At 33.2% G+C, this 27,571-nt stretch overlaps 1 protein-coding gene across 17 annotated transcripts in view; it reads right to left on the reverse strand.

The window, feature by feature from the left end:
• Window positions 1-27,571, reverse strand: part of LOC125062599 (potassium channel subfamily T member 2) — a 50,865-nt gene that overhangs the window by 20,310 nt on the left and 2,984 nt on the right. For 14 of the 17 annotated variants that reach the window (XM_047668627.1, XM_047668622.1, XM_047668612.1 and 11 more), the window contains exons 2-7: window positions 8,310-8,389; window positions 4,074-4,173; window positions 2,900-3,098; window positions 790-864; window positions 635-718; window positions 238-332 (exon numbers count right to left, since the gene is read on the reverse strand). In XM_047668627.1, the coding sequence (XP_047524583.1) occupies window positions 238-332; window positions 635-718; window positions 790-864; window positions 2,900-3,098; window positions 4,074-4,173; window positions 8,310-8,389 (633 nt within the window). Of the gene's footprint in view, window positions 1-237; window positions 333-634; window positions 719-789; window positions 865-2,899; window positions 3,099-4,073; window positions 4,174-8,309; window positions 8,390-14,993; window positions 15,132-27,571 lie in introns of those variants that run through there. The other 3 variants (XM_047668619.1, XM_047668621.1, XM_047668628.1) reach the window with 3 other exon arrangements.

Here is a 27,571-nt window from a genome sequence, read left to right on the forward strand (position 1 = left end):
GCGGAACGGACCCATTACGGACTCCGCTATACTCGTAACGATGATTATCATACATGTGCTTCCACCAAACCGGAGACGGGGGGGTAATGGGTCCGTTCCGCTCGCAGTGGAAGGTGGGAATTAGGACCAGTTTTCCATTGATTGGGCCTCCCGAAATTAGTTGTTGCCCGGTATCTTTTTGATTTTGTAGACCTACGTATCAAAAAGCCTTCCATATATTTCCATATTTGAACTAACCTGGTAAAGACGAGACATAGAAGAGTAACGCAAAGAATCATCAGTTGCTGCGATAGGGCTGATTGCGACTTCTGCATAGCTCGGTGCAGGTCATTCTGCAAGTAAAATTTGATTTAAATTTTATTGGAATTTTATACAACTGTTTGATTTATATACAACAAAAAACTGCAGCCCTTAGTAAAAGCTCCAGATTTGGAGGTACTGGTGTTCTCTTATGTCTGACGCGATATTAAATAATCAATTTTACGCTATCCTCAGCATATTCTCTGACCAAAATATGTAAGTTATGAGGTCAAACACATTTGAATCTATTTAATTGGTTTGAAATAGTAAAAGTAGGTTAAAACAGACACAGCTGGCGTATTAGGATATTTTTAATTAAATATCAAATACTTACAAACATATTCTCAAGGGATCGTTTCGCTAGCCAGCAGTTCAGAAAAACTGGTATGAACAGGTTTCTCAAAGGAGGATAGAGGATCTGTAAGTATAAAAAATACGTATTAATTTGTGAATTTTTATAATAGAAAAACAAACAATTTAATTGCGTACCGTCAGGGCAAATGGGACCGTGTTCACCATCTCCAGTATGAAATGGAAGGATAGAATCTGTTGCCAAATGTTGCCCTGGAAAAAAAGTATTTAATAGTTCGTAAGAGACGATGGCAAGCGGCCGGATGTGATATTGTTGATCCCTTGGAAGATGGGACGGGCTTTGGTATGGGATGATACTTGTGTTGACACGTTAGCCCCGTCTCACCTCCCACGGACGAGCAGAAAATATAAGAGTCTTTCCTCCAACTTCGATTTTGTTCCCTTCGGAGTTGAGACTTTTGGGCCGTGGGGTTCAAGGGCGTAGGCGCTAATGAAAGATTTAAGTTGATGCCTGGTAGATAGTACCGATGACCCCAGAGCTGGTGCTTTCCTCGCTCAACGAATAAGTACAGCGAAGAAATACTGCCAGCGTAATTGACCAAACTTTTTAAATTGTTTTAATTTTCTATTTATTAAATTTTAATTATTACTATGTAGGTTAAGAAAATTGTAAATACTGTATTTAAGATTGTTTGATTACTAATAAAATGTATTTAAATATTATACTACTGTTAATTTAATTGTTTATATATGTTAAACAATATTATGTCTTCCAATTTCGGTACTGATTCTAATATGTTTTTGAAAGCGATGTAATTCTTTCAATATCCGTAGCGCTGATTCGATCGCGCAATACAAAAATGTAATATTGAAGATGCAATCGCTATTGGGAGTTACAGATATCTTGTGTGGCTGTCTCTAGCTGGCCGCGTTTTCAGAAAAGCACTGAAAACTTTGAGTTGTGAAAATCAAGTAATAAAGTCGTCCGTTGAGCAAGTTTTATTCAATTTCGAGTATATACTTTTCCAAACATAGGTTTGGAAAACTATTTAACTTTATTTGCAAAATTTTGTCAACGCGGCACACTGATACATACAGAAAAAAGTACAAGTTATAATGTGATAAGCACTTCTAGGCATAAACAAATACAAAGAAAAAAAATTCAAAAATTGGTTTTGAAGTGTGGTTGTGTCTTGGAAGATTATAGAGAAACTAGTGGACCCGACAGACGTTGTCCTGCATGATATTTCAAGCGATTAGTAAAGCAAAGCATGAAAGTACCGACTGCAGCGCCATCTGGCGGGCTGATTTGTGAATCTAAACCATTCCCAGATCCCCTTAAACACACAAAAAAATTCATCAAAATCGGTCCAGTCGTTTAAGAGAAGTTCAGTGACATACATACTCACAGAATAATTATAAGTATATATATAAATAGATACCTAAGAACAACACATCTTTGTTTGTCTTAGATATGTGTTTCTTGGTCTTTAGCAAAGCAAGGAGGATATTTTCACGCGATATTTTCGTCTGCATGCATCCTTTGCGAAGATTAAATAAAAGTTAGTGGATATGCGCTCATTCATAAATGTATTAGTCACAGCTGGGATCTGAACTTTGCTTTTACATATTAATTAAGTTAATGAATTATCGCTTTATATTATTGATTTGACTTAACTGTATTTACATATGTAAATTCTATTAATAGCCAATTGGATACAATATCAGTAGAGCTTTGAGACTAATGAAGTTACACTGCAATTCAGCCTTAGGTATGATATCTACGACATTGCATCTTATGCATTCAAATGAAGTAACGTCCAAGGAATGGTGACATGAATCGCTTATCATTGTATTTACTTTTAAATATATGAAATGCGTGTACTACACTTAATAAATGTTCAAATGATTGTGTACCAATAGTTTTTTATCCAGTTAACACTCATTTAGTAAATAAATTAGTAGTGAGATACCAATTTCAACTACAATAAACCTTGCCAGACACACGGCCAACCTGGTGGGGTTTCCCTAAACTATTACTATTAATTGAAGGCCAAAACTCTTCCCTAGAGACCCACACCATTCATTTGTGAACTACACCCTGGCAGTAGGAATTCCAGAAGTTATGATTATAATTTTAAACGTAAAATTATTTATTGAGTTAACAATTATTAGCTATTAAAGAACAAATCCTACATATAAAGAAATAAGATTATGATTTTTATCAAACAATACTTGGAACCTCTCTAGTTTCAAAAGTTTACAAAGTTTTGTTGCGTAAGCTCACCTTGTACCCGAGGTAGGCTAACAGAATAGCCTCGGAGAGCGATATCATCGCGAGGATGACCTGCAGCACCCACAAGAACAGTGGGCGGTTAACCCACACGATACCATCCCAGTTGATGATAGGACGTTCCTGGAACTCCTCTTCTGTCAGCTTAGCGGAGTACTCGAACACACTCTTGTTACCCGGCATACAGCCGTAGCTATAAAGTTTTCCGATTAGATTAGATTCACATTAAAATTACATTTTTGAAAAATAAAATCGTATTCATACCTTCCTAACCTGCTCTTTTCAAGAGGAACTTGACAAGTGGAGATAGATCGACGCCAATACGTTTGGCTTATAAATTAAAAAAGATATCTTTTCAATTTATATTGACCTTTTCAAAACAAAGTGCGTTCTGATAAACAATAAACTACAAGCTCTCACTTTATCAGAATGCCAAATCATAAAATGACTGCTTCACGACTGATTTGAGAGCGAGCGCCGATGCGAAAACCGCTGTGTGAATTCGAAAAGTGAGTTACAGAATCGCAAGGCTGATATAAGAAATTAGTGCAGCAAGAAGGTTTTTAAAGGAAATGACCACTCAGTTACTTATATTATCATCACTACAATAGGCTTAAGAGTGCTGATAATTTGTATGATTTCTCGCTCGTCACAAGGAAGGAATATAAATCATTCGATTTAGCTGTAATTGATACTTTAAAGCAAAGTACTTGTTCCGTCCGATTTGTCTTGGCCAATAAAACGGAAGCCAATTTAGTACCCATTGAACTGAAATAACCGTTTAGAATATCGAGATACTTTTGAAGGATTTCTTGGATATCATGAGTTGGATTTAGCTGGGTTTATGTTGCATATATTTTTAACATACGTTCACAATTTTTACTGTTATCTTCATTTTATATTATTATAATTTAAACTTTTGTGGTTTTGAAGGAAGTTATTACAGAAATTTCTATATTGCGTGTATTGTTTGTGGGTCGTTTTTAGGTTATTTTCTTGCTAAGATATGCAGATAAACTCTTCGTCTAACACAGCGTATACATAGGAGTTGTCCATGTTGTATCCAACTCTTGCTCCTATGTAATGTAAATTATTATCCTTATATGTTTATCCTTATTACTTCCTGTCAAACACAATGAAATACAGTTTTATTGTGTAATCTACTCACCAAGTAGCATTAATGGGATCTCCATCAGCGCACACGCGAAATATGTACAGGAGACATGCCAATATCTTGAAAAATAAGTTGACTATTCTAATGCGTAAACCTGAAACAAAACGTTCCATTAGTTGATCACTAATCGTAATCATAAACAATCAAGTTATAAAGTACCTTTACTTATTAACAAAGTGACACAACACAACTTTTGATCTTTTACACAACACAGTGTAAAAGATCAAAATAGGCCTCAGCTTTCATTACATGAATAATATTTTAACACGCTTTATATTAGCTTCACCTGTATCTATGTATGTATGTAACCGACTCCTTCGGACTCGATTTTGACCCACTTTAAACGGACAGATTTAATTCAAATTTTGCGCACCTGTCCAAGATCGATAACAATGCAATAATCCGAAAAAAAAATTAACTAAAAAATAAAATGGGGCGCTCTGTGCCATATTTTTCGTATATCGAGCAACCCACGCTTTTTCACAATATTACCAGTATTTTTTGTTCATTACCATTTTCAGCCTACATTAGGAATTATTTTTAATTTTTTAGTTTTTAGTTAGATGTGCTTTAAAAGCGTGTTTTTTAGTTTTTTAAACTATTATTTATTTTTAATTGGAATAGCAATGCAAACTTTAAGTTGCATTGCTGGTTAATTTCTTATCAACATGTATTAGGCGTATGATATAAATTTCGTTCTCATTTCCATAATATTTTCTTTCAATAAACAGAGAAATTAACGATGAAATATTTGTTGAAGTGACCTTCCAAAAGACTTTAATTTCGCGGTATTTATTGTTATATACATGTTTTCCAATTTTATATTTATTTTATAGGTATAAATAAATATTTATCCAGTAGCGCTACAACTATATACCGGTCTTGGCTTTAGATGGCCTTTATTCTAGAGTTTGCGGTTTGTACTTGACACATATAGATTTTTCGGTTGTTGAAACATTCTGGTTTCCTCACAAATCCTTTATCGTAAAAGAAAGTGTTAATTGCGCCCATAAGAAGCAAATTTGGCCTTGAATTGAACGCCCGATATCACGGTTGACAGTCGCAATATTGCAATGTAACACTCAAGTTACCAGGTGTTACAATTATTGTATATTTCCAAGAATAAAAGTTTTTAGGTCAACCATGTTGACTATTCATTAGTCGCATTCGTGATTCTAATAGTCGCAATTTTCACAAAACAAGATTCAATATGACTCACAATTATGAAGTAAAATTGCTTGGTCTTACAGATTTACGGTCTCTTTCATTTACCACCCTAATGTAGCATAGGACACTCGTTGTTTGACTAGACTTGGTTTTCTCGCGTTGTTTTTTTTTGACAGAGAAAGAAATATTTATTGGTAGACTGTCGCAGCATGGCTTCGGGTTAAGAATCGTATCTATATTCACTATTTTATTACTGTTTCTTGATTAGATAGAATGGATTGACACATTATTCTTTCTTTATTATAAATATAACTGTTGTTTTTTTATGGACATAACATTTTTGTTTAACGCACCCTAAAATATAGAAGCCTTTTGCACGATGCACGTTCCATTTCAATGTGACAGCATCTTTAATCCAATCACAGATACGCGATACAATTCGATTTATCAATCGAAACAAACGCGTTATCAAATTTGCTACGATAAACCCACCTTTGTCTAGTATACACGGGTAATACTGAAAATGTTTAGAAAATGAAAAACGGCTTAATATAGACAGTGGCCAATACTTTTATTGTTTTTGGAAGTAATCTCCATTCCTCTCTACACATCGTCGCATTCGATGGAACCACATCCGTGGGCCCATTCTTCCTTCGGGGTCTCTTCTATGCCATTTTCGTACGCTTTCACCGCATCTTCAGGGCTCGTAAAGCGATTGTCTTTGCCGCTTTTGGTTTCGGGTTCGTAGCAGTATATCCAGCTTTCATCACCTGTGACGATGTCAATTACAGAATTTGAGTCATCGCCGTTGACCTCATCTAACATTTGGCGACACCAGTCCATGTAAAGGTGTTTCTGGTCGTCGGTTAAAGTGTGGGGAAACCATCTGGTACAAAGCTTCCTGACGCCTAAATATTCGTGTAATATTTTTTGAAGTTGACTCATACCAATGCCTAGGCTTACCCGTATCTGCTGATAGGTATCTCTTATCTTCCTTTATCATGCGTCGCACAGCACTGATGTTATCTTAAGTAGTCGCTGTTAAAGAACGTCCCTCACGCGGATCATCATGGAGATTGCTACGTCCACGCTTAAACTCGTAAAACCAATTGTAAATAGTGGCACGAGATTCAGCTTCATTAAGAAATGGTAATCGCAGCCTATCATAGCTTTGTTGTTGAATAAGCCCACAACGAAAGTTATAATAAATCATTGACCGAAAAATGTTCTCGCGTTTGGTTCATTTTCACGTGTAACAAGAGTTTTAGATTTGCCGCCAATTCACAAAAACAAATCACAAATGAATGCAATATACAGTCAGGTTACCAAAGAGTTCTAAAATTGAAATTCAAAAAAGATTTCGTTAGCAATGTTTCTAACTGGCCCGTTCTAAACATTTTCAGTGTTACCCAGGTATCTTGTTGCAAAACATGTGCATGTGCAAACTATTTTGTATTGATTTTTCGTACGCCTTGTAATTAATAGAGATATTTGATTGTCGTGCTGGGTGTGTCCTGGCGTGAAGTGACGTCAAAGCAAATTATAGGGGTATGAAATAAAAGCATCCCTTTGTAAAAATATTCAGTAACAAATTTTTTTGTGAGCGTTGAAATTATGTACGCTATGGTAAATTGTAGAATACATAAAGTTCTCAAGGCTACACGGTTTTGAATCTATAATTTTTGTCAATTGCAACGACACCGAATTGGTGAAATGCAAATTAAATCAAAGTAATTTATAATAGAGCTAATAACAGAAAAGAATGGAAGCAGCTGGAAGAGGCCTACGTGTCACAGGACACGCTGATTACCAAAAACGGGTCATATGATGGATTAGATCAAGTTTTATCTATGTGTTAGAATTAAGTGTTTTTTATGTAAATTAAAAAATTGTTATAACATGTACTAGGTGTCAGCAATAAAGGCTAATCAATCAATCAATCAATTTATAATAATTAAACTGACTTCAAATACTCGTCAGCATACTTTATTTATGAAACTTCGAAAGTAAAATATTTCATCTGATATCATCAGAAATTTGAATTGTGTTTTGGAAAATACCGAAGAAATTGCCCTTGAAAACTTAAATATATCATGATACTTAATACCAATATTATCATTAGCTCTGAGAACTTCAAAGAACTTTCAAGTGAACAAGTTACATGACGAAGTTTTAATGATATATATATATATATATATATATATAACAGTATTTCAATACCACTGAACAGACCTTAAATTATGTATATTAACTGTTTATAGTCTCTTTTGGCCACAGCACAGTGAACAAATTTCCATCATAAAAGAAAAGATACAGTTTGAAAAACCAACAACGAATTTGCGAGCCTTCTGCCAGTACTAGTGTCCGGTGCTGTCAGTTAACATTAGTTGAGCCGACGCGTCTATTATATAAAATGTTGACGGATGAAAAGAATTCGACAAACAAATTTTGTAACGAAAATTACAGAGAACATAAAGCCAGCCAGATTTTTTCAGCATTTTTTAGCTCAGCGTAAAATCATTGTGAGGAATATCAAATATCAAATTGAACATGGTATGGTTTTGTTCTGTTAGAAATGTTTTTTTTGATGTCGAGGTTTAAACAACGTTTACCCAGACGAAATGCCAAATGCATATATTATTTTTGTAAACTGTAATTGTGTACTTACTAACAGAGTTGGCCTAGTGGCTCCAGCGCGCGACTCTCATCCCTGAGGTCGTAGGTTCGATCCCCGGCTGTGCGCTAATGGACTTTCTTTCTAAGTGCGCATTTAACATGCGGTAAAGGAAAATATCGAGATCAAAACGTCTTGCCTTAGACCCAAAAAGTCGACAACGTGAAGGCTGATCTGACTTGTATATACAAAAATCTAAAATCTAATTTTTATGAAATTTTATACAACGTAAAGTGTAAGTTAATCTCATTCGTATCAACTTGAATAAACAAGACAAATTATTCCTTAAATAAAGGCTTAAAGTACGTTTACGAAGCCGGATTGTGTTCAAACATATGAAAGCAAGATTACACATTACAATGGTCTTAATAGTACTCTGAATTACTCACTCGAGCGTTGGTTCTTTATAAAGTATAGTTGCAGTCTTTCTTTGAACGTGTTCTCGTTGACGTAGTACTCCACTCGGACCCTGCAACAATACAGATATGTGTCAACCACTTGCAGACAATCCTGGAGTTAGGATCATGAAGACACTTTTAACAGGAAAAAATTTAGAATAATACGAACATCGAATAGCACAAACAATTGAATAGTAAACATATGTATCGTTAATAGTCTACTCAGAAAGTGATAGAAATTGAAGATTAATCTGTGATAAAAGCGTTATTGTCTCTGTTCAAATTTCATGACCAACTGCTGATACGGCTCACGTGTGTTCCAAATCTTAACAGCTGAAGAGTCATTTTAAATACACATATATTTTTTAAACATTGATCAACTGCTGACACGGCTCACGCGGTTGTTCTAAACGTTAATAGCTTAAGGTGCGCAATACACCAACAGCTCACTAGAATTATATCACATGATATCACACACACATTTGACAGTCCACTGGTTGGCAAGCTGTATAGTCTCTTTAATTTTATACTTTTTAGTTAACGATATCAACTCATAAAGCGACTGCATGACTTAACACATATGCTGCAGAACGCAGATAAGAATGCATGCTTGTTTTTTCAATTATTATGTTTTATTGAAAACAAGGTTTTCATACAATATTAAATTCAAACAAGCATGTAGTAAAAGTTAGTTTTCTATTATATATAAATTCAATTATGAAGAAACAAATAAAACCGAAAACAAAAATCAATCGAGTTGTCCCCGAAACCAGAGTCATACTGGCAATTCCTCGCTGAATACGATGCTGTGAAAGAAACAAAACTACTTGTTAAAAACGAATAAAATATGAGCAACAAAAATACCGCGACTACTATTATACTTGTTTGAGATTAATGTCGCAAACATTACTTGAGAGATTAGTGGACCTCACTATGTTTAAATAGTAAATCCTCTGTTTATTATAATTTGTAATTTTTTTATAATAGTAGTATCCTATGTATGTAAAAGTAAATCCGTCCATTTCCACATCAGAACTAATGTGTTATACTACCTATATAGTAATAGGTAGTATAGAACTAATGTTAACCTATTAATAATAATTACTTCTTAGGTATACACAAACAATTTAAAATAACATTATCTTTTATTTACGAATTAGCACTTACATATTACACCGCGTTTATCCGCAAAATCAATAATTCAAGAGTCCCGTAATTTTGTGCATGAGGTAGGTGACTGTTTTTCATTTATTATTTGGATGGGACTATTATCGTATGGGGATATTACCGTCCTGTATTACGTTGGTTATTTATTATAAAGAAATTTGCACCTAATACTAGTTTTTCAGTTTCCCAAAGGGGCCATCAAGGGAGTTTTAGTGTTAATTTAGATTTCAAGATTGTATACTAGTTTTACTATTAGAAATATTAAATCACTCTTTTCCGGCGGTGATACTTTTTGAAATAACAGTTTCATTTCAAAACTAAGCAGAAAAACATTGTTCTTATTGTTATAGTAGTAGTTTATACCGTAGTATAAAACTATATGAACAATTTGACACGCGAAAATTGTTCTAAGTAAATGCCGTGAAGAAGTTAGCGTGTCCAAATGTCACGCTCGTCCCTCGGGGCGTGGGGGAGGGGGGGGGGGGGGGGTTCAGTTCCATGCTAGTGTTTAGCTAATTACCTCATGGGTTACGCACAATCTGGGCACATATAGCCTTTAGTAGTGCGAAATGAAATTGCGTCTTTATTCCTTTGTTAAGGTGCATTATACTATGTAAATGCGCTCAGAGTGAAAACGTATTGGCAACCTATGGCAATTTATAACGAATAAAGTAAATATAACTTAATGTTGATATACGTTATTAAAGATTGTAACTAATCCTATCCTAAGTTCGAACTCGCTCATTGGGTATGGAAAATCGGAAAATCAATTTTATTAACCAGCCTTTACAGAGGCTTTAAGTTAAAAAAATACGTAAACTATTTTGGTATCTTTTTGTAAATTACTGAAATGCATTTTGAACATTCGTTATCAAAGTGAAACTTATTTAGGCGCATCAGGATAAATTTTGAAAAAAGAAAATGAAAAGCGATAATAAGTATATATATATATATATATATATATATATATATATATATATATATATATATATCATATATACTCGAGTCCTTTAAGATCTCTGCAGTTATGGAATTCACTTCGTGTAATAATCGCTTGGCTCCTTCTCTATCTTTCTTTAAATTCCTGTCCACATCGTATCCCTAACTCCCTTTCGTACTAACTACTAACTGACGTAAGACTGGTCTTAAATTAAATTATTATGTGCGCTTTTTAATTTTTATTTTTCATGTATCCTTTATTAGTTTACTTTGTTTTTTGTTCCTGTTTAGTTTTTTTTTCTTAATAACTATATATAATATGTATTTTTGCACTTCTAAGGTAGGCAGGCATCTTATCTCATTTAAAAAAAAATCCTTTTCTCACAGTGGCGATTGTTACATGTAGAAATTCTATTTTTAAAATCAAAATTTCGTAAAGAGAATTTATGGAGTATTAGTATTTTTTTTCTTTCTTTTTCTATTCACAAATATAGGTATACAAATACTGGTACTTCTATTGTGGCTTTTACCTTAGTAATAATTAATTAACAAAGAAGTTTCACTTCTTACATGTGTACTTTGTACGCACGCGCTTTTTTTAAATGCATTTGTATAATAAGTATATATACGTATATACAGCAAGGATACTTGGAGTGTGAACATTTATTTAGAATCAAATTTCATTTAATTCCTGTTAAATCTATGTCAGAAGCAGTGATGATCTAGGCGATCAAATCATCACTGGTAAGACAATTCTTTAATCTAACTACATTGGTGATCATCCTTCTATGTTAATATAAATTAACAGGAGACCGAAGATCTGGCAGCTACCTCGGACAAAGAATTAGTCTAGCAATTCAAAGAGGGAACGCTGCCAGTATCTTCGGAACCTTGCCTAAAGGGACTCCTTTTAATGATATATTTTAGTTTATGTTAAGTTTAGTTATTTATTTCAATGTATATTATTTTATTATTATTAGTTTATGTTTATATTTAATATTCGTTTTATGTAATATGTGAAATTAATATATATATCAATTTTCGGGAATCAACCATACTTTGTGATAAGAGCAACAACGCCAGTCAGTGCAATGTGTCTGTTCCAATTAAGTAAAAATTATCGACGTTGTTATTGATACTGAAATAGGTTCTATTCGCTTTGAATTAATAACGATAAAACGGCTCATCTATGTAATTTCATAACGTCGTTTCGTAAAGGTCGGTATCGTTTAATTGCAGCTGTAATTTAAAATTCATCAGTAGCCTTGTTGTCTTGCAGTGTATCTATTAATCGCGTAATCATTAGAGGCATGGCAGTTTTCTCACAATTGTTGTCGCCAAACAAGCAATTTGTTATTGCTTTATAATAAATTACCACGAATTTTGTGAAATAATAGTTCGATATGTAATAAATAATTGCCACAATCCAACCATAATACCCAATTATAAAAGCGAACTTTACATGCAAATAATATTATTGAAGTTATACTTCTTTAGGCGCGTTATGAAAAATTGATCAGAGTGAAGTTTTGCGATGCGCGCGCACTGTTACACAAAATTAACAGAATGAAGTTGCCCACGTAAGATGCTACGGCACTAGACATAATTTAAAAAAAACATTCGAATAATAATAGAATTTATGTTACACTTAATGTAAGAGAATAATAATAAATATTTATTTATTTAATTTTTCAAATGTAAACTGAACTTTATTGACTATAATAACTCCTTTTCCAGTATTTGATTATTTAATTGTAATTAATTACTTGCATGCAATCAAAAACTATTTTTAGTAATGCCAAAGAAGTATAACTTCTTACGCGCGTACATAAGTACACGCACCCTTTTTTTTTTGTTTTTTTAAATACTAATGTTGCGCTAAAATTTATTTTCGTATGTCAAAATTTGTGCCGTAATATATGCAAAAATGTCCCCACGAACTGAAACTTTGTAAACAAGCGAAGAACTTTCAAAGCTACCATTAATGTATGCAACACATCTCGTAAACAATTCTCCCTTGGGTAACTAAATCCGACGTCCATCTATTTTAGTTGGTAGTTATTGATATTGATTCAATCTTTGATATCTGAAGGCAGATATTGTTAGTCCATTAGAAGGCAGATAGTATATCATTTTAACATAAATGGACTTAGCTCCAACTAAGCCTCGTATTCGTCAAATTCAACGCATTTTTATTTCGGGTCATACCTAAGTAATCTATGTCTTAGCTCATCTTACCCATAGGACCCCATTATCGATTTCGTAGTTTTTGGTTTTCGAAATATTATCTATAAAGCAAAAATACAAACTTGTCTTCCGGTACTCCGGGAACCACGTCCGCCGGGAATCATACGTTTTTCTGGAATAAAATGTAGGACTACGTATCGTTCTAGCGTGATTGAAACCAAACACGGTTTCACTATTATTATAGAAGAACGTATTTTATTTATCGCTTTTTGAAAATGTGACGACGGCAACGAACTTTTTCTTCAATTCTAATATTAGAACACTTGTTCCTTAGTAAAATTCAATGAAACAGTTTGTGTGCCGGCTTACCGCCCCGGTGTAGCAAAAATAATTAGTTTTAAACAAAGTTTCGTTTGAGCTACAGTACATAATGTTAATTCACCTACAGGAGAGTTCTAGGTATGCTATACCTTTGTTCTCCTGGTTGAGGGAGGTCTGAATTATTCTCAATTAAGGTATAACAATTACATCGAGAACCAAACAGCTATCATCTCCAATTAATTAATGACTCCTGACTGAGTGAATATTGAATTACTTGTTGTGTATTGTATATCACCTTACGTGATAACATGAAACGCAGTACAATAATTATAGTGTTATCTCTGTAGATACGTTGTTTTCCATTACATTCCCAGTGATAGTGGAGAGATATAAAATGAAAAATGACACGATGCAAGTGCGTTTCGGTTGATTGTAATTGGCAATTTTCATTTATTTCTACCACACAATTGTAGGCTTCATATCACTGATGTCTGCAAAAGCTATTTAGCTTTTAATCTTCAGTTTGAGAAGCTAAATAATACAGCCTCTTTTTAATTAACAGTTTAAAAATATATTAATAGGTCAGCTATCTTTTAGCATCTAATAAAACCTTACCTTTCACCCGTTGCTAACTTAATAAAATGATGCTGCACCTTATAATATTCTTCTTTTTAGCAATTTTTTGTGCTTTGTGGCTTTGCAGGTGCTAATAACAATAAGTGCTGTGGTCACATATTCAGCCCGGATGTCAACCGCAATTACTCTGAGACATTTAAAGTCAAGTCAAGTCAAAAATCGTTTATTCATGTAGGTAACACAATGTACACTTATGAATGGCAAAAAAATACATTAAATGCTTCTAATTTTACATTTACTGCCAATTCTCAAATCAAGAACATAGAACGGAAAAGAAGAACTGGCAATAAACTTCCACTCTTTTCAATCGCCAAGTTTTTTGTAAAACTGCACCCTTTCGCCATTTAACCTTTTTATATTTAATTGTGTTCATCGCCGATTTATTGTTTGAATATATGTGATAGCCCGTGTTACCTTAGCACGTATCTTTCGTAATATTTTGCTAATACCTACCGTATCTTTTACATAAACAGTTCTATATTCTCTCCTTGGCCAAAAATATTTGAAAACATCACAATATTGCCATTGACAGTAAAAAAGCTAGTTATATATCAAATGCCGGCTCCCATGTCTAACTGATGGGTGTCAAAAATAAATATTCACACAAGGCATAATATCCTAATGCGTCTTAAACTTAGATTGATGAAGTTCGCTCGAGAACCTATTAATCTTTTGTCTCCAACCATTAAATGTGATTCATTGTTTATCATAGGTTTTATGGTCCTATAATAAAACTCAGTACTTTACTGTCAATTAGATCATGACGCAAGGCCTCGGTGTAGAAATAGTTACCGACAAAGGAATACCAATAAAGTTAATTTCACACTCTCTACATCTTGTATTTGAGAAAGCATAGGGTTTCTTAGTGTGTCATGTTTGAGAATTTATGGCTGATGGCGTGATCAATATAACGCCACTTAGATGTAACCCATTTCATAATAACTACAACAGTGTTCCAGAGGTATAAAACCCTGTATACCATTTGGCTACAGCTGGTTCAGCGAATATTTCTTTGAATTTATTTTGTTAGAGGAAAGAATTTGACATACACCGTAAATTTTTGGATTCAAGACATGTCGGTTTATGGTGTCTCCACCTAGACTGCTTGAAATCTGTTTTTTTTATGTTACAGGAAGCAAACGAGCAGGAGGTTCGTCTAATGTTAAGTGATGCCGCCCATGGACATGCCAGAAGGTTCACAAATGCGCTGCCGGCCTTTTAAGATTTGGTACGCTCTTTTATTTGATTAAAACTGTTATACAAAACACAGGTGTGTCTGAGAGCATAAACACAGTTTGACGTATTTTAGTACAATGTAATAGATTTTTATTTAAAACTAAATTTTTGAAATCACACCCTGATTAGTTAGGAAAATAACCGTGTTCCATTCTTAAAGTAATATAATAGTATTTACGCCAAAATTACCTCGGAATTCGGTCGTAGCTGTCCCATCCAGTCAAACAGTTGTATGACGAGTAACGACTTAGACCAGCCATTCTCCAAGTGTTATTTATTCAGATTATCCCACACTTCAATTACACTGGGTATTAAGCGAGAGGATATTCTCTTATATCTTGTTAATTAACATATTAAAGCCTCTGTGTAGAAGTGACGTAGCCTACATATACACCTGTTGTTTCATAAATAGAACGTTTTAAACGTTTAACAATAGATCTTATAAGGTTGCGTACATTAATTTACGTAGATATTATCATTAATTATATTTGAATTTGTTAATTATTGAATAAATAAAATCGATGTTCATGTTCAACTAAAATTCATTGCGATCTATTTAATTCAATTGGTTTTGTGAACTCCTTTATCAATTAAAAATATTTTAATCCAATAACCTAATCTGATTTAGTATATCTGTTATAATTTTGAATAACGCGTTAGAAACAGGCTACAGAGATATAAATTTATTTATCTCTGAGCGTCGAGTCTATTAATTGATGTTTTAGAGAGCTCGTAGTTTATTATTTTTATCGAATAATATTTTAGAATTGAAACTTCAGTTGTGTAAATGTTAAATTGGGTCAGAACTAAGCCTACGATGACAATTATTAAGAGATGTTTATCATTGTTTGACGAAGTAACTTCAATTGATAAAGCTTGCGGCCTATAGCTTAAGCAACTAATTAGACTAAAAGTCTCGAAATAATAATGAATAATAGGAATTTATTTTACAAATAAAAATTATTAGTAAATCACAAATTGTTTTGCAACTAATTGACGTCTCTCTCCTAATGACTGCCAAAAGTGATTCATAGACAATTTTGTAACAGACAATTAAGGACATCACATCACTTTTGTATTTATTTAGTTAAAAATAAGTTATAAACGTAAAACTCGCGGGACGACTGCCCCGCTCGCGACCCAACCGAGACTGAGCGAGCTTTCGGGCTGCCCGAGCGCGCTAGCTACTATCCAACGACTCACTGGGGGTGCCATTTACCACCTCAAATATGAAACATACGGCAAAATTAGAGGTGATATATGAACCAGACATATATTCATTTCATGCATTTAATTTCTCATCATCATGCATAACAGTCCTCACTCGTTAGTATCTCAGGACTATTTATTGAAACTACTATTTTATTCGTTATTTTACTTTTTTAATAGCGGCCTTGGTATTTTAACATTAAAACATAAGTAATAAAGAAATAAAAAAACAAAACTATTTTTTCTGGTTTATATAAAATAAGTTTTTTATGTGTGTTTTTGTATAAGGTAACGAATTGTAAATATATATAAATAAAAATATATTCTTCTTAAATGCAATTTTGAAGCAGAAACTTAATTCTGAAAACTAAAAATAGAAATTTGGCATAAAGAGAACAGTGTTACTGATTTTTTTTATTATTAATAAGTGTAAATTGCAGGTTAGTTTAAAAAATATATATTTTATTTACTTAGTAACAATTTCCTTACAACCAAAGACATCCCAATAGAATATACACGAAGAATTTAGTTCATCCCGAATCCAGCACGAGCACTTTAATCTAAAAGCCTTCGACGATAAATATTGAATGAAATGAACTGTTTAGAAGCTTTTATAAGATTATTTGAAAAGGAAAACGTTAAAACGTTCCATTCCGAAATTAATAAATTATTTAAATGAATTATCAAGTGCAACTAAACAACATTTTAGCTTAAACGTTAAAAAAGATATTTTTTACTTGCTTTAAATGTTTTATATATGATGTGAAATTTAATTGAACGAACAAGAAGATGCTACGCTTACTACGTCCCGTAGAGCTACGATTATGTGCGCTACGCCCTAGCTACGCAATTACGTAGCAAGCTAATGAACCGCGTATCGTTCTAAACCGTTACTCTAGTGAGATAAACTAATAATGAGGCATTAAATTGGATACAACTAGGATAAAAAAACCATGGTGAACCATTGCGCGTAGCCACGTAGCTATTCATGTGAAAATTTAAAACAAAGGTGAATTTTATTGATATATACACTTTATTGAATTATGTTTATTTTGTGAGCTATGCCTTTTAAAAGTACAGTTAACTGAAGTAAGATATGTTTATTACACTTCCAATAATATTTAATTCTAACACACAAATATACAGTGATTATGTCTTAACCTAAATAGTAATAATAATATACTTGATATATTTTGTACTATACGTGTTTAAATGTTTATTTTAGTAATATGACTTTATTAAAATTAATATGACATTTGCATGCCTATTTTTAGGTCAAAGTAAAAAGTTTATTGCATTCCTTATGTTCATACTTTACAGGTGACATGTTATAATTTTGTTACAATAAGGACCTTCGTTAGACATAGCAATGTTGTGAGAGTTTATATGGCTGAATGTGCGGATTTTTAAAATTATTCGATCTAAATCTACCACTTTTTTTGCAAATAAATAATTTATTTATATTTACATAAACTGTCAATTTATCTGGACCTCAAAACATTTTTTCAAATACTAAGCATTAAAAGACACCGTAATATCCTTTTAAGCACTGACTGAAGCTAAGTGGTTTTGCTAGACTATAGTTACTTCAAAGTGCTAATTGTTTAAGATGTACTCCTTACAGTTCTTAATTTTCTTACTTCCTTCCTAACTTTAAGTTCTCTAGTAACTTAATTAATTTTAGGACAACCATGATCAATTCGGTTTGTATTAACATCGAGACTTTCTTTATTTCTTTTTTAAAAACGGTGTATAAAGAAACACTTGGCATTGATCCCTTACATGTATAGCGAACATGTTTTTTGTAATTCCTTCTGAGAATAAGCCTTTTAAATCACAAAGTTTTTAATCACGACAATTCATAAACGCTTGCTTGACCACCAGGTTGAGAAGTGTATTAAATAGATAACGCATTTAGTTCACTAGTTTCTTACATGAGTCATACTTTATAGTTTATACGGAAGTTCGATCCTCGACAAGTATAAACGACATCTATCGTTTCCTGTTGTAACTACGAAGTCAATACTTTAGTTAAAGGTCTACGTGTTATCATTCATTTCAAGTATATGCCGCTGGGTTTTATAATATCATAGTAAACGTAACGTAAACGTATTGGCCTTTTAGAAACTACATACAATTTAATAGATATACGACTTGCGAAAAAGAGAAAGAATATGTGTATGGCGCCATCTTGCAATAATCACGGGCTTGAAATACAAAAATATCATAATGCTTTCTCAAAATCATAATTTGAAACAATATAAGACAATAACAATCGAGAATTTATCATGGAACAGATACACATCCAAACGTGTCTAAAACTTCTTTTTCAATCAACATATGTTTTAAAGGTAAAGCCGGAAGTTAACACATATGGTCAAGCGGTGAACATTAAGTGACACTCACCTAACCGTTTCCTATACATTCATATTTGAAAAATTACTTTGAAAATATTGTTAATACGAAATTATATCAAAGCGTATAAATATTCGACAACTGGCCATTAATTATTAATATGGCGCTGCACTGCGCGGCGCAATTAATTATACTTTATATCTGTGGCTTGAAAAGAAAAAAAATTAAAAACGCGAAGTATTGAGTTAGCGCAACGAGTACCGCTGTTATGTGGTGTAATTTCACGATAATTTTTTAACCAGCTCTACCTACCTGTGCACAGTTTAGTTTACATACATTTTTAGGTTATTTCGTCACTTTATAAAAATTTCATTGGTAATGATTATTGCTGAGTATGGGATTAGTATTTTGTTCCATACATTATCAAAAAGCGTATGACATGCTGCCTTCCTAAGGATTTTTAATTGCCTTGGAAATGTTTGTTATTATGTACTAAAGTAAATGTTTTTAATAATGTACTATCTAGTTTTTAATAAAGTTTTTAATACTATCTAGTTTTTAATAAAGCCCAAAAATATTTATTTTTGGGCGGATTTATCTATCTCTTAACAATTATTCTTATTTATGTTATTATTTTTTTTAATTGACTATATACTTTTCCATAAGACTACTTTACTTAGCTGCAAATTTTTACTATTATTATTTTTTCTATTAAGTATTATTATTGTTAGATTATTTTTCTTCTTTTTGCGACTGAGGCGCAAACTAGCTGTTGTGGTCTCTGACAGAATAACCATCGCTGTGGAACACGTCCGCTCCTCAGCATAATGCTGAGCCAGGGCCAATTACACCCACAACACACACATATTATACACATGAAACGTACCTTGTTCTTTAATAGAAAAAAATATATTTTTCATTAGTTTTTTTTCTGCAGATTTTTATTATTTTGTGTTTCTGTGTGTGTGTTTCATTAGTAATAAATGCTATATCTATGTATTTTATGAATTTTTGTTATTATACTTTTATAAAGGCGTCGAAACTGTTAATATTTTCTGGTTGCTATTGGGTATGCTTTGTTGCGATACATAATAATTCATGAAGCATCGAGTTTTGCAAAGCTCTAATGACCTGTGAGTTCATCACGCACCCAGATCTTAGGACGGTATGTTCGTGACACATCATAGCCACTTTTGTTTGCCAATACTAACATAGTAAATGTCTGTCTAGCTACTAACCCATTTAATATTATGTTGGATTGAATAAATGATATTATTATTAAAGAAATGAAAAATGTATTTTGTGGAAAAAAAGTGCACTTTTACGCAAAAGAATCCCAAATTTCTAGGCCGGAATATTTCTTGCTTTCAGAATAACTCTGTAAGTGTATGCAAAAATGTCTGCCATTGGAATTTTGATGTCAAATTACATTACATAGTGCGACTGTAAAGAATTACAGGTATATAAAACCAATAAAGCCTTGCTATGACAACTATTACTTATTTTAAAAATTTGTATTCACAATCGGACTTACTGATAATCTATATATATAAAAATGAAACCCGTTTTCCGCTGTCACGATATAACATGAAAACGGCTTGACCGATTTGTCTGATTTTTTTATATAATATTCGTTGAAGTACGAGGATGGTTCTTACGGAGAGAAAATTTTAAAAAAATGAGTGAAAACGTCTAAAAACAACTTTTCTATATTCCCATACAAAATATTCGTAATAATACTTTAAAAATCAATTGGAGCTTTAATACCATATCATTTTTTGACATAATGTATTTGTTGTCTTATCAACTTTCTTTTTTTATCTTACTAGCTAGACCGGTGTCCCGAATAGCAGAATAAGTATTTAAACAAAAATAAAGAATAGACTGTTAGGCGGTACGATGTTCGCCAGGCCAGCTAGTACTAAATATAAATGTCAATACATTGAATAATAAAATATATCTCCAATTTGCTGCCATGAGGACTAATTGCTCAATTTTATTAATTAATTTTACGTCTGCAAAAGTATTAGATATTACGTACTGTATTGTCCAAACTATATAGTATACTTATAAATGCTTTATATACATATAAACTATCGTATATAGAATATATTTATTGTGGTTGTAACTTTTAAGTAGACTGGTGAAATGACGTGAAATTTTATACGTTATTGGATGGAGCTGAGATAGAGCCTTACGACTTTCCGAGCAAAATTGAGACAATTTGTCCTAAGAGGGCATTCAAATTGGATCTTGACACGATGTGCCAGATTATTTGCTTTTATATTCCAGTAGTTACATATGTATTACATATCAAACAGCTATCGTTTTCAGCGCGTTTAGAGAACGTAACAAATGCTACTTTTGTACCGATTTTCATACGAAGTTTAAATAAATAGAACTAAAAATCCTTCTTTACATACATATTGTAACAAACGGGCTAGAAGTTCTCCTGATGTTAAGTGATACCTCCCATAGTAATTCAAATTGCCAGAAGGCTTGCAAGTACGTAGCTGGTAAGAATTGGTTCGCTCTTTTTTTGAACCCTAAGTCGAATGGTTTGGAAATACTTCAGTGGGCAGCTAATTCTACATAGTAATGATGCGCGGCAAAAACTGCATTAAAAAAACGCTCAGTTGTAGAACGACGGACGTCGAGGTGATACGGGTGGCAATATATTTAAATACCACCAGTATTTCATACGCTGCCTCGACGTCCGATGAGACTCAGATGCGGGTATTAACCAAAACAACTCTCAACACTCTCCATGGTACATGCTGAGAGATATAACCTCACTACGTAACGCCAAGAACTAGCCGCTTAAAACCGCTCTTCGTTGAATACGGTCAAATGGGAGAAGCTGGTACTGGGGAGTTCCCACCCAGAGGTGAGAGCAGTACCCCTATGTGGGGCCGAATTCGCGCTTTATGGAGTTGCAAGTACCGTCTCGCCTATCACCAAGCAGAATGATGAACGTCTTTCGACTTATAACTGACTAAAAAGATGTGGTTATGTTAATTTTTCCCGCCTTATATATTTTATGAAAGAGAGGGAAAGCTATCACTCTCGCGTCACTTAAAATTGAAAATAATTAAATTCAATAAAACATTATTTCATTATAATTACAATTACAATTTGTATGAATAAAAATGAATTATTTCGGTAATGGTGCTTCAGAATACTTTACATGCAAAAAGACCGCAATAGTAAGCATGGGTGAAAAAATAAACCCGGATGATTCTTGCTGGTTTTTTATATGTTATGTTTTTTTATAGAAATAAATCTAAATAAATAAAACTTTTACTAGAAAAAAAGCTTAATTTTTTTAATAAATTTTATATTATGGATCGCGGTGTATTTTATTTCATTAATAAGGTTCTCCACAACGGATATGAATTATTATTTTACGAATATTATAATGAGTAAGTTACGAAATAGGTCAAGAGACAAGAAGGCACAGAGAACTAATTATTATGTTTTACAGAACTCATGGGTTAGAGAGCATAATTCAGTTTTTATTTCCAAATTGTTTGACAAAATTGTGTGCTTAAATCTATTTTCCCAACGATAACGAAGGTACTTCAGGCAACAAACTAAACTACTACTAAAAACAGTAGATGAAATGTCCACCACATTTCATATACTGCTCACCACCTACTTTACGAATGCACTTCGTATTTACGTTTGGCCGAACCAATGCAAGCGAGGAATGCGTACGGCCTCGGCCTGAACCACAATGGTACTTGCGGAATAAAACTCCTTGCTACACCTTCCTTTTCTCCGCAACATTTCAATACGCGCGCATCGTAAAATTTCACTCTCATCAATTTTGATAAAAAGTTACATAGACATTGTAGGAAATGTACAAAATGTGTCTATTCAAATTTTATGTACGATGGATAGTTAAGGAGATATAGCGAAAAACGTGTTTTCACCCCTTTTTCCAAAATGGCGGCCGGAGACAAGGGCGCCAACTCCACAAACTTGAGTCTAAGCTTGTATTGACCCCCCCTACATGTCCCATAAATAAAATTGCGTCCTCTACGAAATGTTCAGTTTGGCCCTCAAATTGTAACATTTCAATGGACTATTATACTTACAATTTGTCAAATTATACCGTTACAAAAACGAATTGAAAAATTCGTAACTCGTATTGAATTCAATAACAAAATTTTCTAGTATGAAACGGAATTTTTAATTTTTGTATTCTAGAATTGACCTGTTTTTTTTCACTACTAAAATACAGATTTTTCAATCTACACGCACCTGTGAGCTTCAAGTTGTGATTAACGCCAGGTCCGTTCAATAGTCATGAACCCAATATGGAAAAATAATCCATTAGCCAAAGTTTAATACTAGAATCGGGGATTAATAGGCTTTTAAAATTTAAGCTATAATACGTGGGTTTATTAAAAAAAAGTCACAAAAAAAAAAATACAATACACATATGACAATATTCCCGATTTTGTCTCTGAAAATGGAACAGGTCAAAAGGAAAAGAATGGCAGCCCAGGACACAGGGAATGCTAGTGTGGGGACTAGTGCACTTTTTTTTATCGTATAAAAGAAAGTTTCTTTTTCTTCTTTCTAAATCTGCATTGTAACTTTCAAATTTTTTTTGTGATTTTTTTTTGCATTAAGCACGCATGATATAGGCTAAGCACACGTCACAGATATCTGATAAGTGCCAATTTATTTTCTCGCAATAGCGCTGCTATATTTAACTTATGCAACAGGGGCAGAAGGGTTACCTGATGTTAATACCTCCGTCCATGCACAATTACATTGCCAGAAGACTTGCAAGTGCGTAGCCGGCCTTTTTAGGATTTGGTACGGTAGAATAAGTCTACGAGTATATCTCCAGACCTTTGTCCTGCTTCTCAGTCGTATTCCTTGTTCGGTCTATAGCTTCCCTTAGCGCAGCTGTTATACGCTGTATCAAATTCAAATTCAAAAACCATTTAATCATATAGGTACTCTTATGACTCGTCAGTAAAGAAATACATATTAATGCTTCTAATTTTACATTTACTGCCAGTTCTCAAATCAAGGGCGTAGAACGGAAGAGAAGAACTGGCAATAAACTCTCCGCCACTATTTTTAATCGCCAAGTTTTTTGTTTTACACAACGTTTGTAAGGAGCTGCAACCATTACACCATGTTCCACGCGAACATCGCATCTGCATTCGTAATTTTAATTTTAAGTAATAAATTAGATTTAAGGCGAAGCGGTCATTTCATTGAATTTTGAACCAATTACTAATCGATCTCGGGCTAAACGGAGCAAACCAACAAAGGCCACCCCCTTCCAATCTCGCCGTGGACTTCACAAATGTTAGGAGGGAATTCAGCAACCTTATCGCCCCAACAATTTTGTCTCATTCTTCTTGTAACTTTAGCAAGTGCATTATTTGAAAGAAACTTTAAATGTTTCGGACAAGAACTGGACAAAGTTTAAAACGTTCCAATCTTACGAACGAGTTCCCACAATCTTAAAAACAAGTAATAAATTCAAATTATAAAGGATCAAAATGAGGATTGGCATAACAAAAGTTGCGTAATTATATTAACAAAGGACGCTTTTGTGATCTCTCATAATCTGGTTTATTTCGAGTTCATCCAAAAAATGGGCTCAGCTTGTTTATTTTGTTTTCTAACTGTAAATAATATTAGCAATTTATGTGCAATCTGTGGCCTTGTACTTAGTTAAAACCTGTTTAATTCTAAGGGGCTTGAGAATGTAAAACAAAACAAGACGTGGCTGTCAATGGTATCTCTAGTCTACTGCGTGTTTGGAAATTTATAAATTTCAACTGAGGAGGATGGCGTACTGATGTTCAGCCTAGAGGGGGATCCTTGACCAGTTTAACTAATGACTGGCCGGCCCGAAGGCTCCAATAGTCAAGAAGTTCTATATATCCTTAAGGGCCGGGTTAACCTCGTTTTAGGGTCAAGTCAAATCATTTATTCCAATTAATCCACCTAAAATGGCCCTTTTGAACGTTAAATAAATTATAAAGATGATTCTAGTTGCCCCTTCAAAAAGGTAGTTTCGTGTGGAGAAGAATGAACACTTTTAAACAACTTACTCTTTTAAAATACGTTTTACAATATTTTGAATACATTATATACGTTAAATAATTATATGTGAAGACAATGCACTCCTAGAATAAAACTACTATACTAAAATAGGCACAAAGTATTACTTATAAATTAATTTTTTTAGGATTTGACACAACTGTTTATTTTTTAAATACTCGAATTAGGAAATATAGTGGATTTTCACATACGTGAAAGACATAGATCGCGTTGTCTTGTTTTTAAATCCCACCCTAACTAACACTTGTAATTTAAACTTAATCTCAGACAATAGATAACCATTGTCGACCGCATTTTAAAAGTAGCCACATTCTGTCAACAATTTTCGCAACAAACTCAAAAGGATTTTGAACCCACAAGGACGTTCGTTTTCACAACAAACGAAACTAACTCCCTAGAGAATTGTCACTAAATAAATTGAAAGCCCTCGTTGAACGTTAATTAATCAATAAAGCTTTTTATTTTATAAATTTGACGAATATTTAAATGATCATAATCCTTGGGATTGATTTGCTACAGTTTAAAGAATTTGTATGACTCAAAACTTAGCGATTAAAAAGAGTGGCGGAAAGTTTCATGCCAGTTCTTCTTGCCCGCACTGTGCCCTTGAATTACGAACTGGTAGTAAATGTAAATTTAAAATTAATTTAACTTCTTTTTTGACGTTCATAAGTGTACTTGTTTACCATTTTGAGTTTCGATCGCTTGTATTAAAAGCATAAATCAATAGGCTCCATGCTCTAAATAAGACAACCTTATTGCCGTTTTCAGCTAATTGGTTAAAATGTGTTTACAAAACATCACTGTCGAAAGGTACTTTAAGAGATTAGTATGAGAAGCGTGGATTGATTCGCATGTTTCATGTTGTGTACATTTAAGAATAATTCAACCGTACTAGTCGTTCTTAACAAAATGATTTGAAAGGGTTTAAATTCTGCTGATTTATGTATTAATTTAATTAATTATTTACCTACATTATAATAATCATTTTAAAAGTTTGGGAGTGGCAGTGTACCTTTAATACTGCCAGCATTTCATAGCTGTATTGCGATACTTACTCGTTGAGCGAGGAAAGCACTATTACTAGTATTATAATTACCTACTGTTTAGCTGAAGAATATTGTGAACAGCTTTAAAAAATAGGAATCGTATTATCTTTTTGGTGCGTTTTGGTATCCATTATATTTTTTTAAATATGAATTCATTTTATAGTCTGTAAATGCTACCGGTGCCAATTCCACTCGAGGTGTTTGTGTACGTCGGCGTATGTGGACGTAGACCTTATATATCTGTAGTCATGCGCTAATAAATTAAATCTGCTGCTTTCGGCTGGTAGAAGGTCACGACAAGACTTTTTCGCCGACCAGAACAGACCTACAGATGCCATCATCGCACGAACTTTACGAAAGTTTCAATCAAGCCAATTATGACTGTATATCTCATATAATTAGTAAATTTTACATTGACTACACGAATTTTATTCAAATACAATCTTGCTACGCTGTTTGTATACATAATATAAATGTTCTTCAAGTTTCTGTAAAATTGCTCGTGTCTACCGTAAGCTAAGCTAATGTTCGCGAACACCAGAATTCAAATTCAAAAGGTTCATAAGTGTGCAGATAAAATTAACTGGCAATGGGGTGTCTATTGATTATTTCTAAAAATATTCTCCTGATTTAGTCAACGCTATCCAGGTACAAATAAATACGAATTTACTCAGAATATATTTTCTGTATGTTTCTGCTATTATTTCGTCTGGAATTAAACCTAGGAAATCCCTCATCAACCCACCATACGTAGATCGATAATGCTAAGTAAAGTATCGAAAAAATTCCCATAAAATGCCCACTTATGCAGTAAGGACTCTTGGGCTGCTTGACTTCGGACTTGAACTCAATAAGAAAACATTGAAAATATATAGTCACTTTAAAATATAAACTGAATTGTCTCAATTGAATAGAAATGGAGGATAAACTGATAAGCGGCAAGGATAAGAAAGGCTTTAAGTTATCTGCGCTCGTTCTCTGTAATTGCAAATGATTTACTTCAATTACGTATGATTAGTTGATATTTTTAGTATTTATTTGTTCTCTAGGTACCTAGTATTAGTTACAACATTATATAATTTACGAACTCGGTACCAAGTTTATATTTTGTAGAAGCGGTTTAAAAACGTATCCAAAATTATTAAAAACATTTAAAGAAACTTGCCTGTATCGAGGGACTGAACACGGCTGTGGGTGTCAACATTTCAACCACGTATTAAAAAGAATGTAACCGTATCGCTATCAATCTATTTAATCCCCTCCCTAGAAGCTACAGATGACAGCCGTGTAATGCTTTCAAGGGGAAGGTGATAACATTTTTAAAGGCAAGTTCGCTGTATAACGTGGGAGAGTTTTTAGATTAGAAGTTTAAAGACCAAAATAATAAATAACTAAAGTGATATTATTATGCGTTATGATAATTAATATGACATTTGTATATATATATATGTATATTTTTATATGGCTGATTGTCTCTGCAAATAAACGATTTATTTATTTGAAGTTCCAGAGAGTCTGTTTGTACAAACGAGATAAACTCAAAAGCTACTTATGGGAACAATTCATTATTGTTTTGTGTAAATATAATATCCTAAGAGCCCAGGGCTCTTTGCTTAGGCCAGACCTTCGTCATTTTATAAAAGCTGAAAGTTTTTCTGTGCGTGTCCCCTATACAGGTAAGAACGACCAGAGACTATAGAGTTTGGGTAGTGGTTACTTTGGCAGATAACGAAATAATTAATTAACATCACCGCATACACGAATTCAAGTACGAAGTTATTGTTGACGAGCCCGCAAAAGGATTCTTGAGCGAAAGCTAGTATTATAATAAAATAAGTATCGTATCCCATGAACGGCCTACCATCACTATACCATTGGAGTGATTGTAAATATGCGGAAAATAGCATAGCAAATTTTTATCGATAGTTGAATATTTACAAAGAAATTACAGAACTTATTAGTTCAAGTAGTAATAGCCCCGATTTTCTGTTTGATCAGACGGAATAATCATTGTTACGCGTTGGTACGACAGTTATCAATAAATTTAATAATAAA

This window comes from Pieris napi, chromosome Z (assembly GCF_905475465.1).
Source record: "Pieris napi chromosome Z, ilPieNapi1.2, whole genome shotgun sequence".
Taxonomy (NCBI): domain Eukaryota; kingdom Metazoa; phylum Arthropoda; class Insecta; order Lepidoptera; family Pieridae; genus Pieris; species Pieris napi.